This window comes from Arabidopsis thaliana (genome assembly GCF_000001735.4).
Source record: "Arabidopsis thaliana chromosome 1 sequence".
In the NCBI taxonomy this organism is placed as follows: Eukaryota; Viridiplantae; Streptophyta; class Magnoliopsida; order Brassicales; family Brassicaceae; genus Arabidopsis; species Arabidopsis thaliana.
This window is the reverse complement of record NC_003070.9, coordinates 24,507,182-24,524,963: the sequence shown is the minus strand read 5'-3', so window position 1 is coordinate 24,524,963 and position 17,782 is coordinate 24,507,182. Positions and strand designations below refer to the sequence as shown.

The 17,782-nt window shown below is 34.9% G+C and overlaps 4 protein-coding genes across 5 annotated transcripts; all 4 read left to right on the top strand.

Annotated features, from left to right (window-relative positions):
* Positions 1-703: 703 nt before the first annotated feature.
* NAC028 (NAC domain containing protein 28) lies at positions 704-4,296 on the top strand. The gene is made up of 6 exons (NM_105263.3): positions 704-1,012; positions 1,924-2,201; positions 2,279-2,611; positions 2,722-3,093; positions 3,192-3,282; positions 3,367-4,296. The coding sequence occupies exons 1-6, from the start codon at positions 856-858 to the stop codon at positions 4,029-4,031; spliced, it is 1,896 nt and encodes a 631-aa protein (NP_176766.1). The 5' UTR covers positions 704-855; the 3' UTR covers positions 4,032-4,296.
* A 2,066-nt stretch (positions 4,297-6,362) lies between these two features.
* On the top strand, positions 6,363-9,206 carry AT1G65900 (plant/protein). Of its 2 annotated transcripts, none has more exons than NM_105262.4 (11): positions 6,363-6,848; positions 6,941-7,043; positions 7,130-7,155; positions 7,295-7,507; positions 7,608-7,679; positions 7,767-7,859; positions 7,993-8,034; positions 8,126-8,230; positions 8,319-8,484; positions 8,568-8,677; positions 8,855-9,206. In NM_105262.4, exons 1-11 carry the CDS (start codon positions 6,639-6,641, stop codon positions 8,939-8,941), a joined length of 1,227 nt encoding a protein of 408 aa, NP_564864.1. In that variant the 5' UTR covers positions 6,363-6,638; the 3' UTR covers positions 8,942-9,206. The 2 variants fall into 2 exon arrangements, with proteins under 2 accessions (NP_564864.1, NP_001320413.1); NM_001334225.1 differs by having other exon boundaries at positions 6,477-6,848; positions 6,952-7,043; positions 8,855-9,155.
* A 1,098-nt stretch (positions 9,207-10,304) lies between these two features.
* Positions 10,305-12,526, top strand: AAE12 (acyl activating enzyme 12). The gene is made up of 3 exons (NM_105261.2): positions 10,305-10,550; positions 10,686-11,539; positions 11,682-12,526. Exons 1-3 carry the CDS (start codon positions 10,353-10,355, stop codon positions 12,364-12,366), a joined length of 1,737 nt encoding a protein of 578 aa, NP_176764.1. The 5' UTR covers positions 10,305-10,352; the 3' UTR covers positions 12,367-12,526.
* A 1,695-nt stretch (positions 12,527-14,221) lies between these two features.
* On the top strand, positions 14,222-16,482 carry BZO1 (benzoyloxyglucosinolate 1). Its single transcript, NM_105260.3, has 3 exons — positions 14,222-14,424; positions 14,684-15,537; positions 15,641-16,482. Exons 1-3 carry the CDS (start codon positions 14,227-14,229, stop codon positions 16,329-16,331), a joined length of 1,743 nt encoding a protein of 580 aa, NP_176763.1. The 5' UTR covers positions 14,222-14,226; the 3' UTR covers positions 16,332-16,482.
* The last annotated feature ends 1,300 nt before the right edge of the window (positions 16,483-17,782 follow it).

Here is a 17,782-nt window from a genome sequence, read left to right as displayed (position 1 = left end):
GCATTGACCACGAGATAGAAAATAAAATGATGTATATCAAATATAAAACTTTCATTCTATATTATAGAAAACGTAATAATTGACTATGAAATGTGGCTTAAAATGTGTGAAAACAGTGAGAAAGCATCTCAAAAATTAACAACGTAAAAAATAGTTTACTTATTATGTTTTCTTAAAACCTTACATTAAGTTCTAGTTGTTGAAAATTCCTTATAAATATGTCAAATATGTCACGTCCTTACGTTGGTCGATGCCAAAAAATATGACGAGCAAAAGTTATTAACTAGTATAGGTTTATACATATATATCCGTTTTTACAAGCAAAAATAGTTATCAAATTGTCTTTAATTGGTTACTTTTAATATTTTCACTAGGAGCAAAACTGATAAATGAAATTGACAAATATCTAGTCTATATGCATAAACACGTTACGCATGGATGAACAAAAATAAACATGTTTAGATGAATTATAATGAACGTGAGTTTTCCAACATTGAACATGATACCGAAAAAGCTTATTAAGAACGTTACTGAGAATCAAATTTACACGGAAATATATAAACACATTAAAGTAAAAAGAAAAGTTAAAGTGGAAAATATGTTGTGGGGTTTGCAATTGGCAACCGACCCTAAATGCTTTTTCCAGCTTCTTTTACATAATTTTAATCTCTTTTTGTCTTTCTTACAATTTCATCACTGATCGATCGAATTCAAACCCTTATGTTACGCTTCTTTCTTATATAACTGTCTCTTCATATTCTCACTCCTTCTCCTCCCTCTTCTCCTTTTTCTCTCTTAAGTTCTATAAATGTTCATATTTGTTTCTAGCTAAGAAGTTTGTATAAGGCAGTGGACATGGCTCCTGTTTCAATGCCTCCAGGTTTCCGGTTTCATCCAACAGACGAAGAGCTTGTCATATACTACCTCAAGCGAAAGATTAATGGTCGGACTATTGAGTTAGAGATAATACCCGAGATTGATCTTTACAAATGCGAACCTTGGGATTTACCTGGTATATTTCTCTCTTTGCTTCTTTTTTTTCTTTTTCATAAGATGCAAATCTATCATTTTTTTTGGTCATCCGCAAGTATTTACCATGGACGAAGGTATAAATTTATGATTCTGCATCGTTAGTACATCAACATGTTGTGTCTCATGTTAAAGAAATTTTAAATGAGACCATACCATAGCAACCGAAGGAGAAGACTCTATCTGGTTCTTTTCTAATATGTCATAATCATTTGATTGATATGCTTAGTGTAAGATCATTTTTTTTTGGAATTTAGTAAGAATAACGAAAAATAGATTCATTTTTCTGAAAACTACATAATGTGAAACTAATGTTTGAAAGGGTAACCCTTGAGAGAAGAGACACTTGACGTCCTTTCTTTTTCGAAGATAGATGTTCTTTCCCTCTTTTTCCTTAACATAATATAATTCCCATTTTATTTTCACATTTTTACGTACCAAGTTATGTATCTCTAGTCACGCATCGAACTTGGAATCGAACGTGAATGCTTTATCAACTAAATAATCTTTAATAATTATGATCCCAACTTTATGTTAGAATAAAATTTAAATGGACCCACCCTTATCTTTAGTCTTTAAAAGGATTGTAATAAAACCGAGAGATGCGGTGGTGACTAGTGTGAGACAAATTCGGAAGACCGAGTCAAAAAAGGTAAGAAGATTGAAAAAAAAAGATAATAAGTAACTCACAATAATTTCACATGTGCTTTAGGGTTTTGGAAGCTTCTCATTCACCTTCAACTTTTTGTTTTAAATATAAAACAATCTAATGTTCTCTTTATTTGTCTTTTCTTTTTTAATCTTTTGGATTCTCATGACATGTTATGGAATCTTTAAGTAGTGTGTACAAATTAAGATTGGATATAATTTATCTTAATTGTATGATCCTTGCAGGGAAGTCCTTGCTGCCAAGTAAAGACCTAGAATGGTTCTTTTTCAGTCCTCGAGACCGGAAATATCCAAACGGATCAAGAACAAACCGGGCGACCAAAGCAGGTTACTGGAAAGCCACCGGGAAAGATCGTAAAGTGACTTCACATTCACGGATGGTTGGAACAAAGAAAACATTAGTTTATTACCGAGGAAGAGCGCCTCATGGCTCTCGTACCGATTGGGTCATGCACGAGTACCGTCTTGAAGAACAAGAATGTGACTCTAAATCCGGTATACAGGTAAGCTAACTTTTAAAAAGGTTATCAAAAGATTAAGATTCTTAACTTGAATATAAACCAATGTATAAACATTTCAGGATGCCTATGCACTTTGTCGAGTATTTAAGAAGAGTGCTTTAGCCAACAAAATTGAAGAACAACACCATGGTACGAAGAAGAACAAAGGAACGACTAATAGTGAACAATCTACTTCTAGTACTTGTTTGTATTCTGATGGAATGTATGAAAACCTCGAAAACTCGGGGTATCCAGTCTCACCTGAGACAGGAGGCTTAACTCAACTCGGTAATAATTCGTCGTCGGATATGGAAACGATAGAGAATAAATGGAGTCAGTTTATGTCGCATGACACGTCCTTCAACTTCCCACCTCAGTCTCAATATGGAACAATCTCATATCCTCCCTCGAAGGTAAAATTTAAACTATATATCTCAAAGAAATACAAAATTAAAATTGGTGAATATGTAACCTTTTGTTTTCAAACTAATCTCTTATCCATTGAATTCTCCTCATATAATAGGTTGATATAGCGTTAGAGTGTGCAAGACTACAAAATCGTATGTTGCCACCAGTACCACCACTTTACGTAGAAGGTCTCACACACAATGAATATTTTGGAAACAATGTAGCTAACGATACAGATGAAATGTTGAGCAAGATTATAGCATTGGCTCAAGCCTCACATGAGCCACGAAACAGTCTAGACTCATGGGACGGTGGTTCTGCTTCCGGGAACTTCCATGGAGACTTTAACTATTCCGGAGAAAAAGTCTCATGCCTAGAGGCGAACGTGGAGGCTGTAGATATGCAAGAACACCATGTGAATTTTAAGGAAGAAAGACTTGTTGAAAACTTGAGATGGGTAGGAGTATCAAGCAAGGAACTTGAAAAGGTAGTGATATTTTACAATGTTAAGTGCAAAATATTTTATGTGTTAATATATATGTTATCAAATATAAGTATATGTTTGATTTATTCTACAAATTTCAGAGCTTCGTTGAAGAACACTCAACGGTAATTCCTATAGAAGATATTTGGAGATATCATAATGATAATCAAGAACAAGAACATCATGATCAAGGTAGCTTTCACTTCGCGATTTCTACATTTGGTTGTCTTTCTTGACATCTCTGGATTTGATTTTTTTGTTTTGTTGTTGTTGAAGATGGTATGGACGTTAACAACAACAATGGAGATGTGGATGATGCTTTCACACTCGAGTTTTCGGAAAACGAACATAACGAGAATCTTTTGGACAAGAACGATCATGAGACAACGAGTTCCTCATGTTTTGAGGTGGTAAAAAAAGTTGAGGTTAGCCATGGATTGTTTGTCACAACTCGTCAGGTAACCAACACATTCTTCCAACAGATAGTACCATCGCAAACCGTTATAGTTTATATAAATCCGACGGATGGCAATGAGTGTTGTCATAGTATGACATCAAAAGAGGAGGTTCATGTCCGTAAAAAGATAAATCCGCGAATCAACGGAGTAAGCTCAACAGTTCTTGGACAATGGAGAAAATTCGCGCATGTTATTGGCTTCATTCCTATGCTTCTATTGATGCGTTGTGTTCATCGAGGTAACTCTAACAAAAACAGAGGCAGTGAAGGTTACTCGAGGCAGCCTACGAGAGGAGATTGTAACAATCGGGGAACAATACTCATGATGGAAAATGCTGTCGTGAGAAGAAAAATTTGGAAGAAGAAGAAAGAGAAAAATATGGTTGACGAACAAGGTTTTCGGTTTCAAGATAGTTTCGTATTGAAGAAGTTGGGGCTTTCTCTTGCTATCATCTTAGCTGTTTCTACCATAAGTCTTATTTGAATACTGAGGTTCAATATATCATATATGGCTTTTCACTTTTCTATTGTACTCCCATTTGCCTAGGTCGTATTTACTCTCATTTGCTTTTTCCATTTCTCTAAAGTCGTCTAAACAAAACTAGATTTGGTTATTTTCTGTTTATGTATTAAGTGATATGATCTCTCCGCGGGTTGAACGATCAGTCTTCTGTCTGGTTTTTATTATTATTATTATGTTTGCATGCACGTAAGACGGTAAGAGCAGATTATACGAACATTAACAATTTAGCCATCTTGTATTTCAGTATTTTAGTCACTATAGATATGTGAGTAAGTTTATAGTCATTTTCATAATAACTTGTTTATTATAACGATTGCTGTTCCATGTTTTGCAATGTATAGATCATCAAAAATTACTATCGAGCTATTTTGTTCTTGAATCTTGACAGATAATATTTAAGAATAACCTATACGGTTCAAACTGTCGGTTTCAATATTAAAACAAATGTGAATGGAAGATAGAGAGAGGAAAAAAACCTCTCTTACAAAAGAATCTAGGTGCGTCAGAGAAGCTCGCCAATCTCATGGAGCCAAGATTTGCTTTCCTGGCTCTTAATAGTTTGTATGGATCGGCGATTGAAACTTCATTATTCTCTCCCAAACAAAACATAGAATAAACGAATGTGTCTAACGCTGAGTGAAGAGGACTAGACGGACTTGCCCCGTCATAATATGCATATTACGATACGTTGCAACATTAACAATGTCGTGAGTATGCATATCTCATAACATACCAAATATCGATACGTTTCAACATTGAATTTTTAATATCTTAGTCATTAGCAATTAATAATTAAATCTTCTTTTATATGAACAAATTTATGATTTACAAAAAAAATAGATGTTATGTTTCCATGGATCATGTTTTCAAGCTTGACCGAAAACAAGCTGCTAAAAAGTGTCATAAAAGTTTGGTACTAGTACAACTAGGATTTTGTAACTCTAGCACAAGAACCAGTTCAAAAGATGATTATGCATACTGGATTTTTATAGATATTGTTGATTCTTGCATGGCAATCAAAGAGTTTGGCAGCTAGGTATACCTTTAGGGGTGATGTCGACACCTCTCATCTAGCCTTACTTGCTGAAGTATAACTACAATTGAATCTCACTCCCCCTACCAGAAACTGTTTCCTTCCTCATCTTCATTAGGATCAGATCGGATCACAACAACAAACTTCGTCGAACTCAACCACGATGGACAGTGGTGGCTGAGGTTCGTTGCCTGTTTTAGGGTTGAAGATTGAGATGCGTTAAGTGACTTGTGAGACTTTAAGTAACACACAACGACATAATTTAGGGTACTTGGGCCTTAATGGGCTGGATTGGAGTGTTACAATATACAAAGTTCATCGGAAGTTTAGGTTTATTTTAAAAGATGTTCAATGTGGATCCTAATTTCATGCGTTTTAAAATACTTTAAACATAAATCCCAACCAAAAACAAAAAACTCCCAATATCCTTTGAAATTTACAAAGTTCTTTGAAAGTTTAGGTTATTTAAAACATTGTTCCGTTGAAATATGGATCCATTAATTTTCATGCGTCTTGGTAAGATGTATCATATTATGGATATGGCTTTGAGCCTTTGACTTTATTCCTACTTTAAAGTTACAACTTAAATCCCATTTAACCAAAAAAAAAGAAAACAAGAACTCCCATATCCTTTGAAATTCAAGAAAAATTAATGATACAGTTGGTATATATCATTAACAATAATTACAACACCCTAAAATGATTATAATTTGCGTTATCTTTTACGATCTCAAATCTTGGAGTCGAGATTGTGGTAATGGGGATTGGGATGCACGTGGTGATACGTAATGGGTGTAGACAGAAAATCACAAGAAAGCGAAAGTGGTAACTATTGAAACACAAAGTGACAAATCAAATAATAGTCGCGTGCTTTCTTCACGGGTCACCTCCTCTATTGTTCTCACAATCAATCAAAACCTCACTTTCCAAATATTTTTTATATTTTTCTAATTTTTTTTTTGGTTGTGGTAAGAAATTATTTCATTGTGTTATAAACAGCATTGAGATCGATTTTTAAATTTCTTAAACGGAATTAACCAGAAATTTATACATTTATTTGTTTTTCACATGCTTTTGCAACCTTGACACAAGTTTCAATCTGTTTGAACTTCCATCTATAGGAATTGGAGAGACATAGGGATAATGAATCAATTGTCCGTATAAACACTATACTAAAATGAATACAAAAGGGTATTCACATGTATGAAGAATGTGAAATAGTGGTTGCATATACATTTACACTTGAGTGAGGATGTCCAGTGAGGCAAATATTCCATCTGAATTCCACAATTATTCTTAAATCAAACTAAAAACAAAAAGTACATTCCAACAGAATTCTAGCATATAGAAAAAGTTTATTTATTTTTGCCAACAACAATAATAAAATATTTCTCCCTATCACTCTCCACTCTATCTCTCTCCCTCTATGGAAAACCCACAGATATTTGTCTTGTGAATTCAAGAAGAGCCAATCTAAATTCAAAAAGGGTTAATTGTGATTTTGTCTTCTTTCTTCATCACCATTAACAGTGATAATGTCTCCATTGCCTTATAGTTCTTGGCCTCTGATACTATTGTTAGTATTGTGGTGCATGGTAGCTAGATTATCAAACGGAGCTTCCAACAATGTAAAGGTTGGAATCATTTCAAAGGTGGAAGATGCTACGAATTTCCATATCTATTATGGACAGACCTTTAAAGTCATCAAAAACGCCATTGATGGCAAGAGCTATCTCCTTATTCAGGTTCTTGCTCTTTTCTCATTAACTTATCTTTCATCTTTTTGTTTCCAAATGTATGGTATGGTTCGTGTCTGATAATTGAGGATAATATGTAGAACACTTCTAGAATGGCGGTTCGGACAAAGTATTGTACTTCCAGGATAAAGTCTTATGTGATTCCACTTCTAAATTACTCATTAGACACTCAATCTTCTCAAGGTATGTTCTGTTTTTTTCTCCCCTGTTTCATTCCTCTGTTTAACAAAATTCTGTTGTTTTAGATCTCTATGTTTTCTCTTATGCAGGAAGTGTTCCGGTTTCTTTCTTTGAGGTAAACACTCCTTTCTAGTATCTCAATACATAAGCTCTAGACTTTTATTGGCACTAGCCAAAAAATTCTATAGAAGACTAGGATCACACTTTAAAATGTACCAAAAAAAAAAAATGGATTTAGTTTTGATTATATGCAGTTACTTGGATTACTCGGAAGCTTGAAGGGAATAACATCGGATGAGGTAGTTTCACCGTGTCTTCTGAAACTGTGTGAGGCAGGGGAAGTAGTTAAGCTTGACAAAGGTGAACAACTATCTCAATTCGCGGCGCATTTCATCAGCGATACTGATCAACCTCAGACTTGCAATTTTGCAAACTTTTTTCCACTTAGTGAAGGAACACCTCTTCAGGTGCCAATTATTATCTTTGCATAGTTCTAAACCTAACCAAAATTGATAACCATTACACATTTTGATATGAGGTTGTGCTGGTTTTGTAATCTTGAATAAGCGAGCGGAGTGGATCAAATTCCTTGGAGCGTTTACAAATCTTGAAACTAAAGCCAATCAAGTCTATGACTCGGTTAGTGACTATTTGTGATTCTCTTAGCAAAATCTGCCTACATGGTCTATTCTTGCTGTTTATAAAGTATGTTATGGAAACTTTAAGGTTAAAGCAAGCTATACTTGCTTGTCTCAAATGGCTGCCAACAAGACAAAATCCTTCAAGCCGATTGTAGCCTGGATGGGATATGATCAAAATGTAAGAAAACTTTCTTCTTCTTCTTTTTTGTCAAGGGTTGTCTCTAGCTATTTTAACTGTTTTGTTTCTTAAAATACGAAGATAAATGTCTGTTTATGGTTTCAAACTCATAACGCATAATTGTTTTTTCAAGGGAGGCATGTGGAGTTTTACTAAGGAATCACACAAGCTAAAGGTACGCATTTCAATATTTGACACTTTCAATTATTCCCTTAAATGCTTGGGAAAAGCTTTGGAACTGAACATGACAAACCCATACACAACAGTTTGTAGAAGATGCTGGTGGTGAAAATATCGACAAGTCTATTAACAAGGTCTCTTACAATGTCTCTGATCCTGATGATTTGGAAGCACTCCATGCCATTTTATGTGTAAGCTGGTCATACTTGTTTTGCTTTCATCTTTTTGATGACCAAAAACAAACTTCTTTTGCTTAGCCTCTACAATTCGATTGTTCAGACTGTGGATGCTGTGATCGATGAAACGCTATCATCTGACCCTCAAAACTACACACAGACAACGTTCTTGGCGAACATAAACGTGGATGATAACTCTTGTTTTGCGTTTCTTGCTAATCAAAGCATCTGGAGATATGACAAAAGGGTCAGAAACAGAACAACTCTTGGTAAGAAAGTTATAAGACATTGTTTTTTTTTTTTCTGTTGATTTGAGCTAAAAACCAGTGTCTTGGAAATTGTGAATGAGTAGACTGGTATGACGGAGCAATCTCGCAACCAAATCTTGTACTGGCTGACATTGTTGAAGCCTTGTTTCCAACGGGAAACTATACAACTTCGTACTTCAGAAACATTGCTAAGGTAACAAAGTCTAATCAACTCTATACTTTGACATTCTAAAATTTTAAAGCTCGTCATTTTTATTTTTTTAATCAACTCTATTCACCCCGTTTGGTTGTCCAAACACTCCAAACCACTCGTATCATTTTTCGTCTATTATAAGTTGCATAATTTTGACCACATAACTACACATGGCAGGGTGAAGGAGTCATAAACATTAGTCCGGATATGTGTGATAGAGACGCATCATTGCCGTTAGTTCCTTCAATTCCAGCTTGTGGATGATTTTTCTATACTTTCACAGCTCACCAAGTATTCCCCAACAAACGTCGAATGTAATATTTGACAATGATAGTTGTTAGAGATTTTGATTTTTGTCCAAGATAACTACGAATAATGAATTAGAAAAAAATGATTAGACTATTATGACAATGATATATTATGTATTATATATATAATTTGAACGTGAAAATAAGGTCTCGAACACCTCTTTGACGACCTCAAATGTGGAAAAAGCTTGAATGAGTTCAATACGAAATTTGAGTTGAAAGGTGATTCTACACCGGAAAATCTTTTTTGGTTGAAACTCAACTTCATACTATACTGTCCAAATTTCAATAAATTTGCATGGTAAGTAAGTTTACATCCCAGCAGATGATCTTTTAGATGCTTTTGCATGATAATCATATATCATTATTTTGCTTACTTGCATCCAAATGACAACCAAATAAGATAAAAAAAATACCCAAAACACAAAAGAATGATAAGAAAAGAAAAAACTAAAGAAACAAAAAGCTGAAATAAAAGTTATAAGAAGGTAAAAACGAATCATCATCAGTCACCATCTGGATTTAAATTGACGAAAAAAATAATTTAGCTCTGTTGGATTTATTGAGTAAATGAAGAGGGATACAAACAGTATGGATCAACCTTGTCGGTCAGTAGCTGAGATAAATCGTGGTTCGTGGAAATCACTCAATTCCAAATTTTTTTGAAACCTGACCACAAAAAAATGTTGAGAAGGAAAAGGACCCTTGCAATAATTTCCTTTCAATAATTGCAAGCGACAGATTATTTTTATTTCCAAAATTAGCCGCGTTTTACATTTAGGGGTGTTCCTATTTAATAAATTTTCATGACTTTAATAAAATCATAGAAAAATGAATGAATGAATGGTTTTAAACTATCTTGTAAATTTTCTCAAACAATTTTTTTATTTTGATGATATTTTTCATTATTTTATTTTGTGAAGAAAAGTATATAAAGTTATAAACCAATAACACAATAATTTAATTTATTAACAATCATAAATTCTTTTTGTTTTAATTGAATAACAAAAAAAGTTTTGTTAACTTTATAAAAGAAGAAATCCAATAACTTAAGATTTTAGATTATTTTTTACAAATATTAAACTAATATCACCAAACTTTACCAAAATTTTAAAAAATCTTGATTAAATAACAACAAATTCTACATAACATTTAAGTCATTAAAACTTTATTTAAATCACACACCAATAATTAAGTGACAAATTATTTTTCTTACTTTTTAGTTTTAGCCACGTTTTACATATAGTTCTTAAAATATGACTTGTTGATTCTCATTATTTTTCTATATATACATTATATCTTTGTGTATCCCTTTTCCCACACATAAACGTTCATTAAACACAAAGAATAACCAGACGAAGAAGAAGATGGATAATTTGGCGTTATGTGAAGCAAACAATGTTCCTCTAACTCCCATAACGTTCTTGAAGAGAGCTTCGGAGTGTTATCCGAATCGAACTTCGATAATATACGGAAAAACTCGTTTCACTTGGCCTCAGACCTATGACCGTTGCTGTCGTCTAGCCGCTTCTCTCATATCTCTTAATATCGGCAAGAACGATGTGGTATGTCACACTATCCTTACCTTATTTTTTCTCTGAACAGTTTTAGTTTTTTTAGAGATAGTCCGTTTATCTGAGATAAACATTCATTTGTATAGAGTATCTGTGACTGTACTTAACCCATAATTATGTGTTTAGGTATCCGTTGTTGCTCCAAACACACCGGCCATGTATGAGATGCACTTTGCCGTTCCCATGGCTGGAGCTGTACTTAACCCTATCAACACTCGTCTAGACGCAACATCCATTGCCGCAATCCTCCGCCACGCCAAGCCCAAGATTTTATTCATATACCGCAGTTTTGAGCCATTGGCTCGAGAAATCCTCCAGTTATTATCATCTGAAGACTCAAACCTAAACTTGCCGGTCATATTTATCCACGAGATTGATTTCCCTAAAAGGGTTTCGTCCGAGGAGTCAGACTACGAGTGTCTCATCCAGAGGGGAGAGCCTACGCCCTTGTTGTTGGCACGCATGTTCTGTATTCAAGACGAGCATGATCCAATCTCTTTAAACTACACATCGGGTACCACAGCCGACCCAAAAGGTGTTGTGATTAGCCACCGAGGAGCATATTTAAGCACATTAAGCGCGATTATTGGTTGGGAAATGGGGACATGCCCTGTCTACCTTTGGACTCTGCCTATGTTTCATTGCAATGGATGGACGTTTACATGGGGAACTGCGGCCCGTGGGGGTACTAGTGTGTGTATGAGGCATGTGACTGCCCCGGAGATCTATAAAAACATAGAAATGCATAACGTGACGCATATGTGTTGTGTTCCTACGGTTTTTAACATTCTTCTGAAAGGAAATTCACTTGACCTGTCACATAGGTCTGGGCCGGTCCATGTTCTTACCGGAGGTTCACCGCCTCCCGCTGCTCTTGTCAAGAAAGTTCAGCGGTTGGGGTTTCAAGTGATGCATGCCTATGGTTTGACCGAGGCCACTGGTCCGGTTCTGTTTTGTGAGTGGCAAGATGAGTGGAACAGGTAATCATCATTTGTACTATTTATTCTTATGTATACAGTATTAGGTTTCACTTATCATTATCATTTACCAAAATTTAAAAGTTCTTTAATTTATTGATATTATTAAGATTAATATGTCACTCTTATTACTCAATTGAAACAGATTACCTGAGAATCAACAGATGGAGTTAAAAGCAAGGCAAGGGCTAAGCATCTTAGGCCTAACTGAAGTTGACGTGAGAAACAAGGAAACTCAAGAGAGTGTTCCGCGAGATGGGAAGACGATGGGAGAAATCGTTATGAAAGGAAGCAGCATAATGAAAGGCTATCTGAAGAATCCCAAAGCTACATATGAAGCATTTAAACACGGATGGCTCAACTCAGGAGACGTAGGTGTGATTCATCCTGATGGACACGTAGAGATCAAAGATCGGTCCAAAGACATAATCATATCTGGAGGCGAAAACATTAGTAGTGTTGAAGTCGAGAATATTATTTATAAGTACCCAAAAGTGCTTGAGACTGCCGTCGTGGCCATGCCTCACCCTACATGGGGAGAAACCCCATGTGCATTTGTTGTTCTAGAAAAGGGTGAGACTAATAATGAAGATCGTGAAGATAAACTTGTGACCAAAGAGAGAGATTTGATTGAGTATTGCCGTGAAAATCTTCCACATTTTATGTGTCCGAGAAAAGTGGTGTTTTTGGATGAATTGCCCAAAAACGGGAATGGAAAGATCCTTAAGCCTAAGCTAAGAGACATTGCTAAAGGTTTGGTTGCTGAGGATGAGGTCAATGTTAGATCTAAAGTTCAACGGCCGGTTGAACACTTTACTTCGCGGCTTTGAGATTATACATCTCCGACTTATAAATATGTATGTATGGTTGTCTATTAAAGCACCTTAGCTTCATTGAAGGTCTTAAGAGAGTCTCTCAACAATTATGTATGGTTGTCTATATATATAGTAATGATAAAATTGTGATTCTCCATTGATGGACAGTCAAAACATTGACCAAAGTAATCAATTATGTACGTAGTTATTAAAATGACATTTAAAATTTAAAATTTCTTACCATTTTTTATCACCCACACATTTAAACAAAAACAATATTCTCCAATTCATAATTCTAGCACGGGAAACATTGAACATATTATTAGGCAATGAGAGATTTTGATCTCGTCCAAGATTACCGAGGAATTAATTATGCATGGCAATTCTGAGTTGTGACTACCATGTTTTTTTTATTAGTCTTCTTTTATTTACATTAATCATGTGACTACAAAGTTGCCGTTTATCCAGTTCTAAAAGGGAGTGAAAATGAACTTAATCAAATACCAATATAAGCCACGCAATTCTTGAATCTTTTCGAAGTTCATGAAGACGAGATTGTATCTGAAATCCTTACCTGCGAACCAACTGGATGTGGATCATAATAGATTTCAGGTTATTTTAAAATTTCATTTTGGTTAACCGATCAGTTTGGATGAATCCAAAATTGAAGTGGATATGGAAACTGGATGAGAAGGTAGTTACCTAAAAGTTAGGTTTAGACCGAGTCGACTTGAAATGAGCCGGTTCAGATATTGTAGTTCTACTTAGATCGACCAATCATTTTTAATGCAAAACACAAACTCTTCAGAATAATTGACAAGTGCAAGGGACCGGTTGATGTCCACTTGACCTTTCGAGTTATTTATCACTTTTTCAGAAGTCAAGTGGACATCGCCCGGCCTCTTTAGCTCGTCGATTCTTCTCGATAGTTTGTGTATTTGCATTAAAATGATCGGTTGATCAGTGGAAATAGTTTATATTCATCACCTTTTGGGTCAGTCTTTAAGACGTTTAGTCAGTCACCTCATTTCTTCTACAATTATCGTTGCACTTTATCTACGCATCAGAATATCATAAGTTCATTACTTTTGTCTTTACCTTTTGATCTGCCGGTTGATATTAGTTGAAACACCGGAAAATCTTTTTTGGTAGGAAATTAAACATCACTGGCTAGTTGAAACTCAACCTCGTACTATAGCTATCCAAACTTCAATAAATTTTAATGGTAGGAAATTTACATCCCACATTATGTTTTAGACGCTTTTGTATGATCCTATATCATTATTTTCTTCACTTGCATCCAAATGAAAACCTTACAAGATAATAATGCTCAAAACACAAAAGAATGATACACAAAGAACAAGGGGGGGGGGGGGGGGGGGGGGGGGTTGGTGGGGAGTCGAAACAAAAGGTTGTAAGAACATCAGTCACATCTGGATTTAAATTTGACGGAGAAAAAGAATTTATTTCTTAATGATTTATGAGTAAATAATGATGGATACAAATGTATGGATCAACCTTGTCGGTGAGTAACAGAGATAAAACGTGTTCGTCCAATTCTGTTGAAACCTGACCACATAAAAATGTTGATAAACGTAAACGCCTATTTATGTAGAATTAAAATTGAGAGATTTTTTGTTAAAAAAAGTAAAGGAAGAGGACCGTTGCTATAATTTCCTTTTAAGTAATTGCCATAATTGAGCGACGGATTATTTTGAATTCCCAATTTTAGCCATTTTTTACATCTACTTCCGAAAAATATATGACTTGTTTATTCTCATTAATTTTCTTTATATACTATATCGTTGCACATCCCTTTTCTCTCACATCAACATTCATTTAACACATTACACAAAGTAGAAGAAGAAGAAGAAGATGGATGATTTGGCATTATGTGAAGCAAACAATGTTCCTCTAACCCCCATGACGTTCTTGAAGAGAGCTTCAGAGTGTTATCCAAATCGAACTTCAATAATCTACGGAAAAACTCGTTTCACTTGGCCTCAGACCTATGACCGTTGTTGTCGTCTAGCCGCTTCTCTAATCTCTCTTAACATCTCCAAGAACGATGTGGTATGTCACATTATTGGAGTTCAATATTTATAAATTTAAGCCCATCTGGATAAAACTATAGTTGTGATAACAAGATTTATTATGTTTATTTGTTTAATCATATTGTACCACTATCTTTCACTATCCTTACCTCAATTTTTCGCTGAAGAGGTTTAAGATTTGTTAGAGATAGTCCGTTTTGTGTAGGGTATAATTAAACAGATTAACATTCATTTATACAAAGTATGAGACATGCATGTGACTAACATTGTGTATTTAGGTATCAGTTATGGCTCCAAACACACCCGCCTTGTATGAAATGCACTTTGCCGTTCCCATGGCTGGAGCTGTACTTAACCCTATCAACACTCGTCTAGACGCAACATCCATTGCCGCAATCCTCCGCCACGCCAAGCCCAAGATCTTATTCCTAGACCGCAGTTTTGAGGCCTTGGCTAGAGAAAGCCTCCATTTATTATCATCTGAAGACTCAAACCTAAACTTGCCGGTCATATTTATCCACGAGAACGATTTTCCTAAAAGGGCTTCATTCGAGGAGTTAGACTACGAGTGTCTCATCCAGAGGGGAGAGCCTACGCCCTCGATGGTGGCACGCATGTTCCGTATTCAAGACGAGCATGATCCAATCTCCTTAAACTACACATCGGGTACCACTGCCGACCCAAAAGGTGTTGTGATTAGCCACCGAGGAGCATATTTGTGCACATTAAGCGCGATTATTGGTTGGGAAATGGGGACCTGCCCTGTCTACCTTTGGACTCTGCCTATGTTTCATTGCAATGGATGGACGTTTACATGGGGAACCGCGGCGCGTGGGGGTACCAGTGTGTGTATGAGGCACGTGACTGCCCCGGAGATCTATAAAAACATAGAAATGCATAACGTGACACATATGTGTTGTGTTCCTACGGTTTTCAACATTCTTCTGAAAGGAAATTCACTTGACCTGTCACCTAGATCTGGACCGGTCCATGTGCTTACCGGAGGTTCACCGCCTCCCGCTGCTCTTGTCAAGAAAGTTCAACGGTTGGGGTTTCAAGTGATGCATGCCTATGGGCAGACCGAGGCCACTGGTCCAATTTTGTTTTGTGAGTGGCAAGATGAGTGGAATAGGTAATAATCATTTGTACTATTTATTCTCATGTATACGGTATAAGTTTCCCTTTGCGTTATCGTTTACCAAAATTTAAAAGGTCTTATTACTCAATTGAAACAGATTACCAGAGAATCAACAGATGGAATTAAAAGCCAGGCAAGGGATAAGCATCTTAGGCCTAGCTGACGTTGACGTGAAAAACAAGGAAACGCAAAAGAGTGCTCCGCGCGATGGAAAGACAATGGGAGAAATCCTCATTAAAGGAAGTAGCATAATGAAAGGGTATCTAAAAAATCCCAAAGCTACATTTGAGGCATTTAAACACGGATGGCTCAACACAGGAGATGTAGGTGTGATTCACCCTGATGGGCACGTCGAGATCAAAGATCGGTCAAAAGACATAATCATATCGGGAGGCGAAAACATTAGTAGTGTTGAGGTCGAGAATGTTCTTTATAAGTACCCAAAAGTCCTTGAGACTGCAGTTGTGGCCATGCCTCACCCTACGTGGGGTGAAACCCCGTGTGCGTTTGTTGTTCTAGAAAAGAGTGAGACTACTATTAAAGAAGATCGTGTTGATAAATTTCAGACCAGAGAGAGAAATCTGATTGAGTATTGCCGTGAAAATCTGCCACATTTTATGTGTCCGAGAAAAGTGGTGTTTTTGGAAGAACTGCCCAAAAACGGGAATGGAAAGATCCTTAAGCCTAAGCTAAGAGACATTGCTAAAGGTTTGGTTGTTGAGGATGAGATCAATGTTATAGCTAAAGAAGTTAAACGGCCGGTTGGACATTTTATTTCGCGGCTTTGATTTATACTTCTCCGACTTATATATTTGTATGTATGGTTGTCGATTGAAGCACTTCATTGAGGGTCCTTAAGAGAGTCATTCAATAATTATAAAATAAGAAACAACCATAGATAATACTTCATCCGTTTTCTATTACTTGCCCTTCTATTTTTTTTATATATAAGTAAATAATAAGCTTAATATATAGGGATTGTTTAAGGGCTATATTAATACATATGTCTCAAAAACTTGAAAATTAGATATTTACAATAGATAGTTAAATATTAGGTAAGCATGAAAGAGAAAAAATTAAAGCCATAATTATCCTTTTTATTTTGTTTTATTTACCAAAATGTCATTATCTCAAAACACTATTTATTACCAGATACTGTATGTATGATATTGTTCATCAATTGTTTGACGATACTATTCATCCGAAATTTACAACACTATTTATCATTAGATTGCATAAAACATTTATGATTTATGTGGATAACTATTTAATTAACATGTTAACTAGTATAGTATTGTGCTAAATACAGATAACTATTTTATAAACATATTAACTAATATGTATCACGATAAATTTATATATATCGTATTAAACAATTTACCATATCATACAAAGTAATATGAAATAATCAATTTAAAATTATAATAACATATTATACTGAATATAACGTGCTAACATATTAAATATCTGAATAATATTTCTATAAATATGGTAAAATAGTTGATATATAGTAAAATTATAAGAATAATTGATACATGGCATATATGGTAAATTAAACAAAGTAAGAAGGACAATAATGGCTTTAATTTTTTTCTCTTTCATACTAACCTAATATTGAATTATCAATGCATATCCATTAATATTTTCCATTGTTTAACTGATAAAATTTATCATAAATCTGCATTATAAATAAAAAACGAGAAGAAATATACAAAAAAATTGGGTGTGTTTTTTTTTTTCTTCTCTTGGCTTATTCCACGTTTCATGCTTTCTTTTCCCCTCATTTTCATCGAAGTTCTTTTTTTTATTATGTATTTGTTCAAATATGTATATTTAATTTAATTTTCAACTAAAAGTTAAACATATGAGATAAGCATGTTAGATAGGATTTTTATATACCAATAAAGACACTTAAAATGATCATAAATGGTGTCTTAATTATTGTACATGTTTAATAGCTTCATGTCCCAATATTATATACCTAGGCAGATTCAGTAGATATAAATGTCCACTAAGCCACCCTACTCTTAACATGTGGAGTAATCGCTTTTTCTTGTTTGGCATGATAATTTTATAATTAAAAAAAAAACTAATTTTAAATATTTTGTTTTCGCTTTTTTAAATATACCATCCATTCTTCTAAAGGTGGTTCCTCTAACATCATCTTTTGATTATAGACTCAAAAGGAAAGTGGGATCGTGATATGTTTTCTATGACAGATTCCAAAACTTTAGGCATG

Coding starts and splice junctions, on each gene's coding strand:
- NAC028 (NM_105263.3), top strand. CDS start 856: ATGGCTCCTGTTTCAATGCCTCCAGGTTTCCGGTTTCATCCAACAGAC. Junction 1,013..1,923: donor CGAACCTTGGGATTTACCTG/GTATATTTCTCT, acceptor TGATCCTTGCAG/GGAAGTCCTTGCTGCCAAGT. Junction 2,612..2,721: donor TCTCATATCCTCCCTCGAAG/GTAAAATTTAAA, acceptor CTCATATAATAG/GTTGATATAGCGTTAGAGTG.
- AT1G65900 (NM_105262.4), top strand. CDS start 6,639: ATGTCTCCATTGCCTTATAGTTCTTGGCCTCTGATACTATTGTTAGTA. Junction 8,035..8,125: donor AGGAATCACACAAGCTAAAG/GTACGCATTTCA, acceptor CATACACAACAG/TTTGTAGAAGATGCTGGTGG. Junction 8,231..8,318: donor CACTCCATGCCATTTTATGT/GTAAGCTGGTCA, acceptor TCGATTGTTCAG/ACTGTGGATGCTGTGATCGA.
- AAE12 (NM_105261.2), top strand. CDS start 10,353: ATGGATAATTTGGCGTTATGTGAAGCAAACAATGTTCCTCTAACTCCC. Junction 10,551..10,685: donor ATATCGGCAAGAACGATGTG/GTATGTCACACT, acceptor TTATGTGTTTAG/GTATCCGTTGTTGCTCCAAA. Junction 11,540..11,681: donor TGGCAAGATGAGTGGAACAG/GTAATCATCATT, acceptor CAATTGAAACAG/ATTACCTGAGAATCAACAGA.
- BZO1 (NM_105260.3), top strand. CDS start 14,227: ATGGATGATTTGGCATTATGTGAAGCAAACAATGTTCCTCTAACCCCC. Junction 14,425..14,683: donor ACATCTCCAAGAACGATGTG/GTATGTCACATT, acceptor TTGTGTATTTAG/GTATCAGTTATGGCTCCAAA. Junction 15,538..15,640: donor TGGCAAGATGAGTGGAATAG/GTAATAATCATT, acceptor CAATTGAAACAG/ATTACCAGAGAATCAACAGA.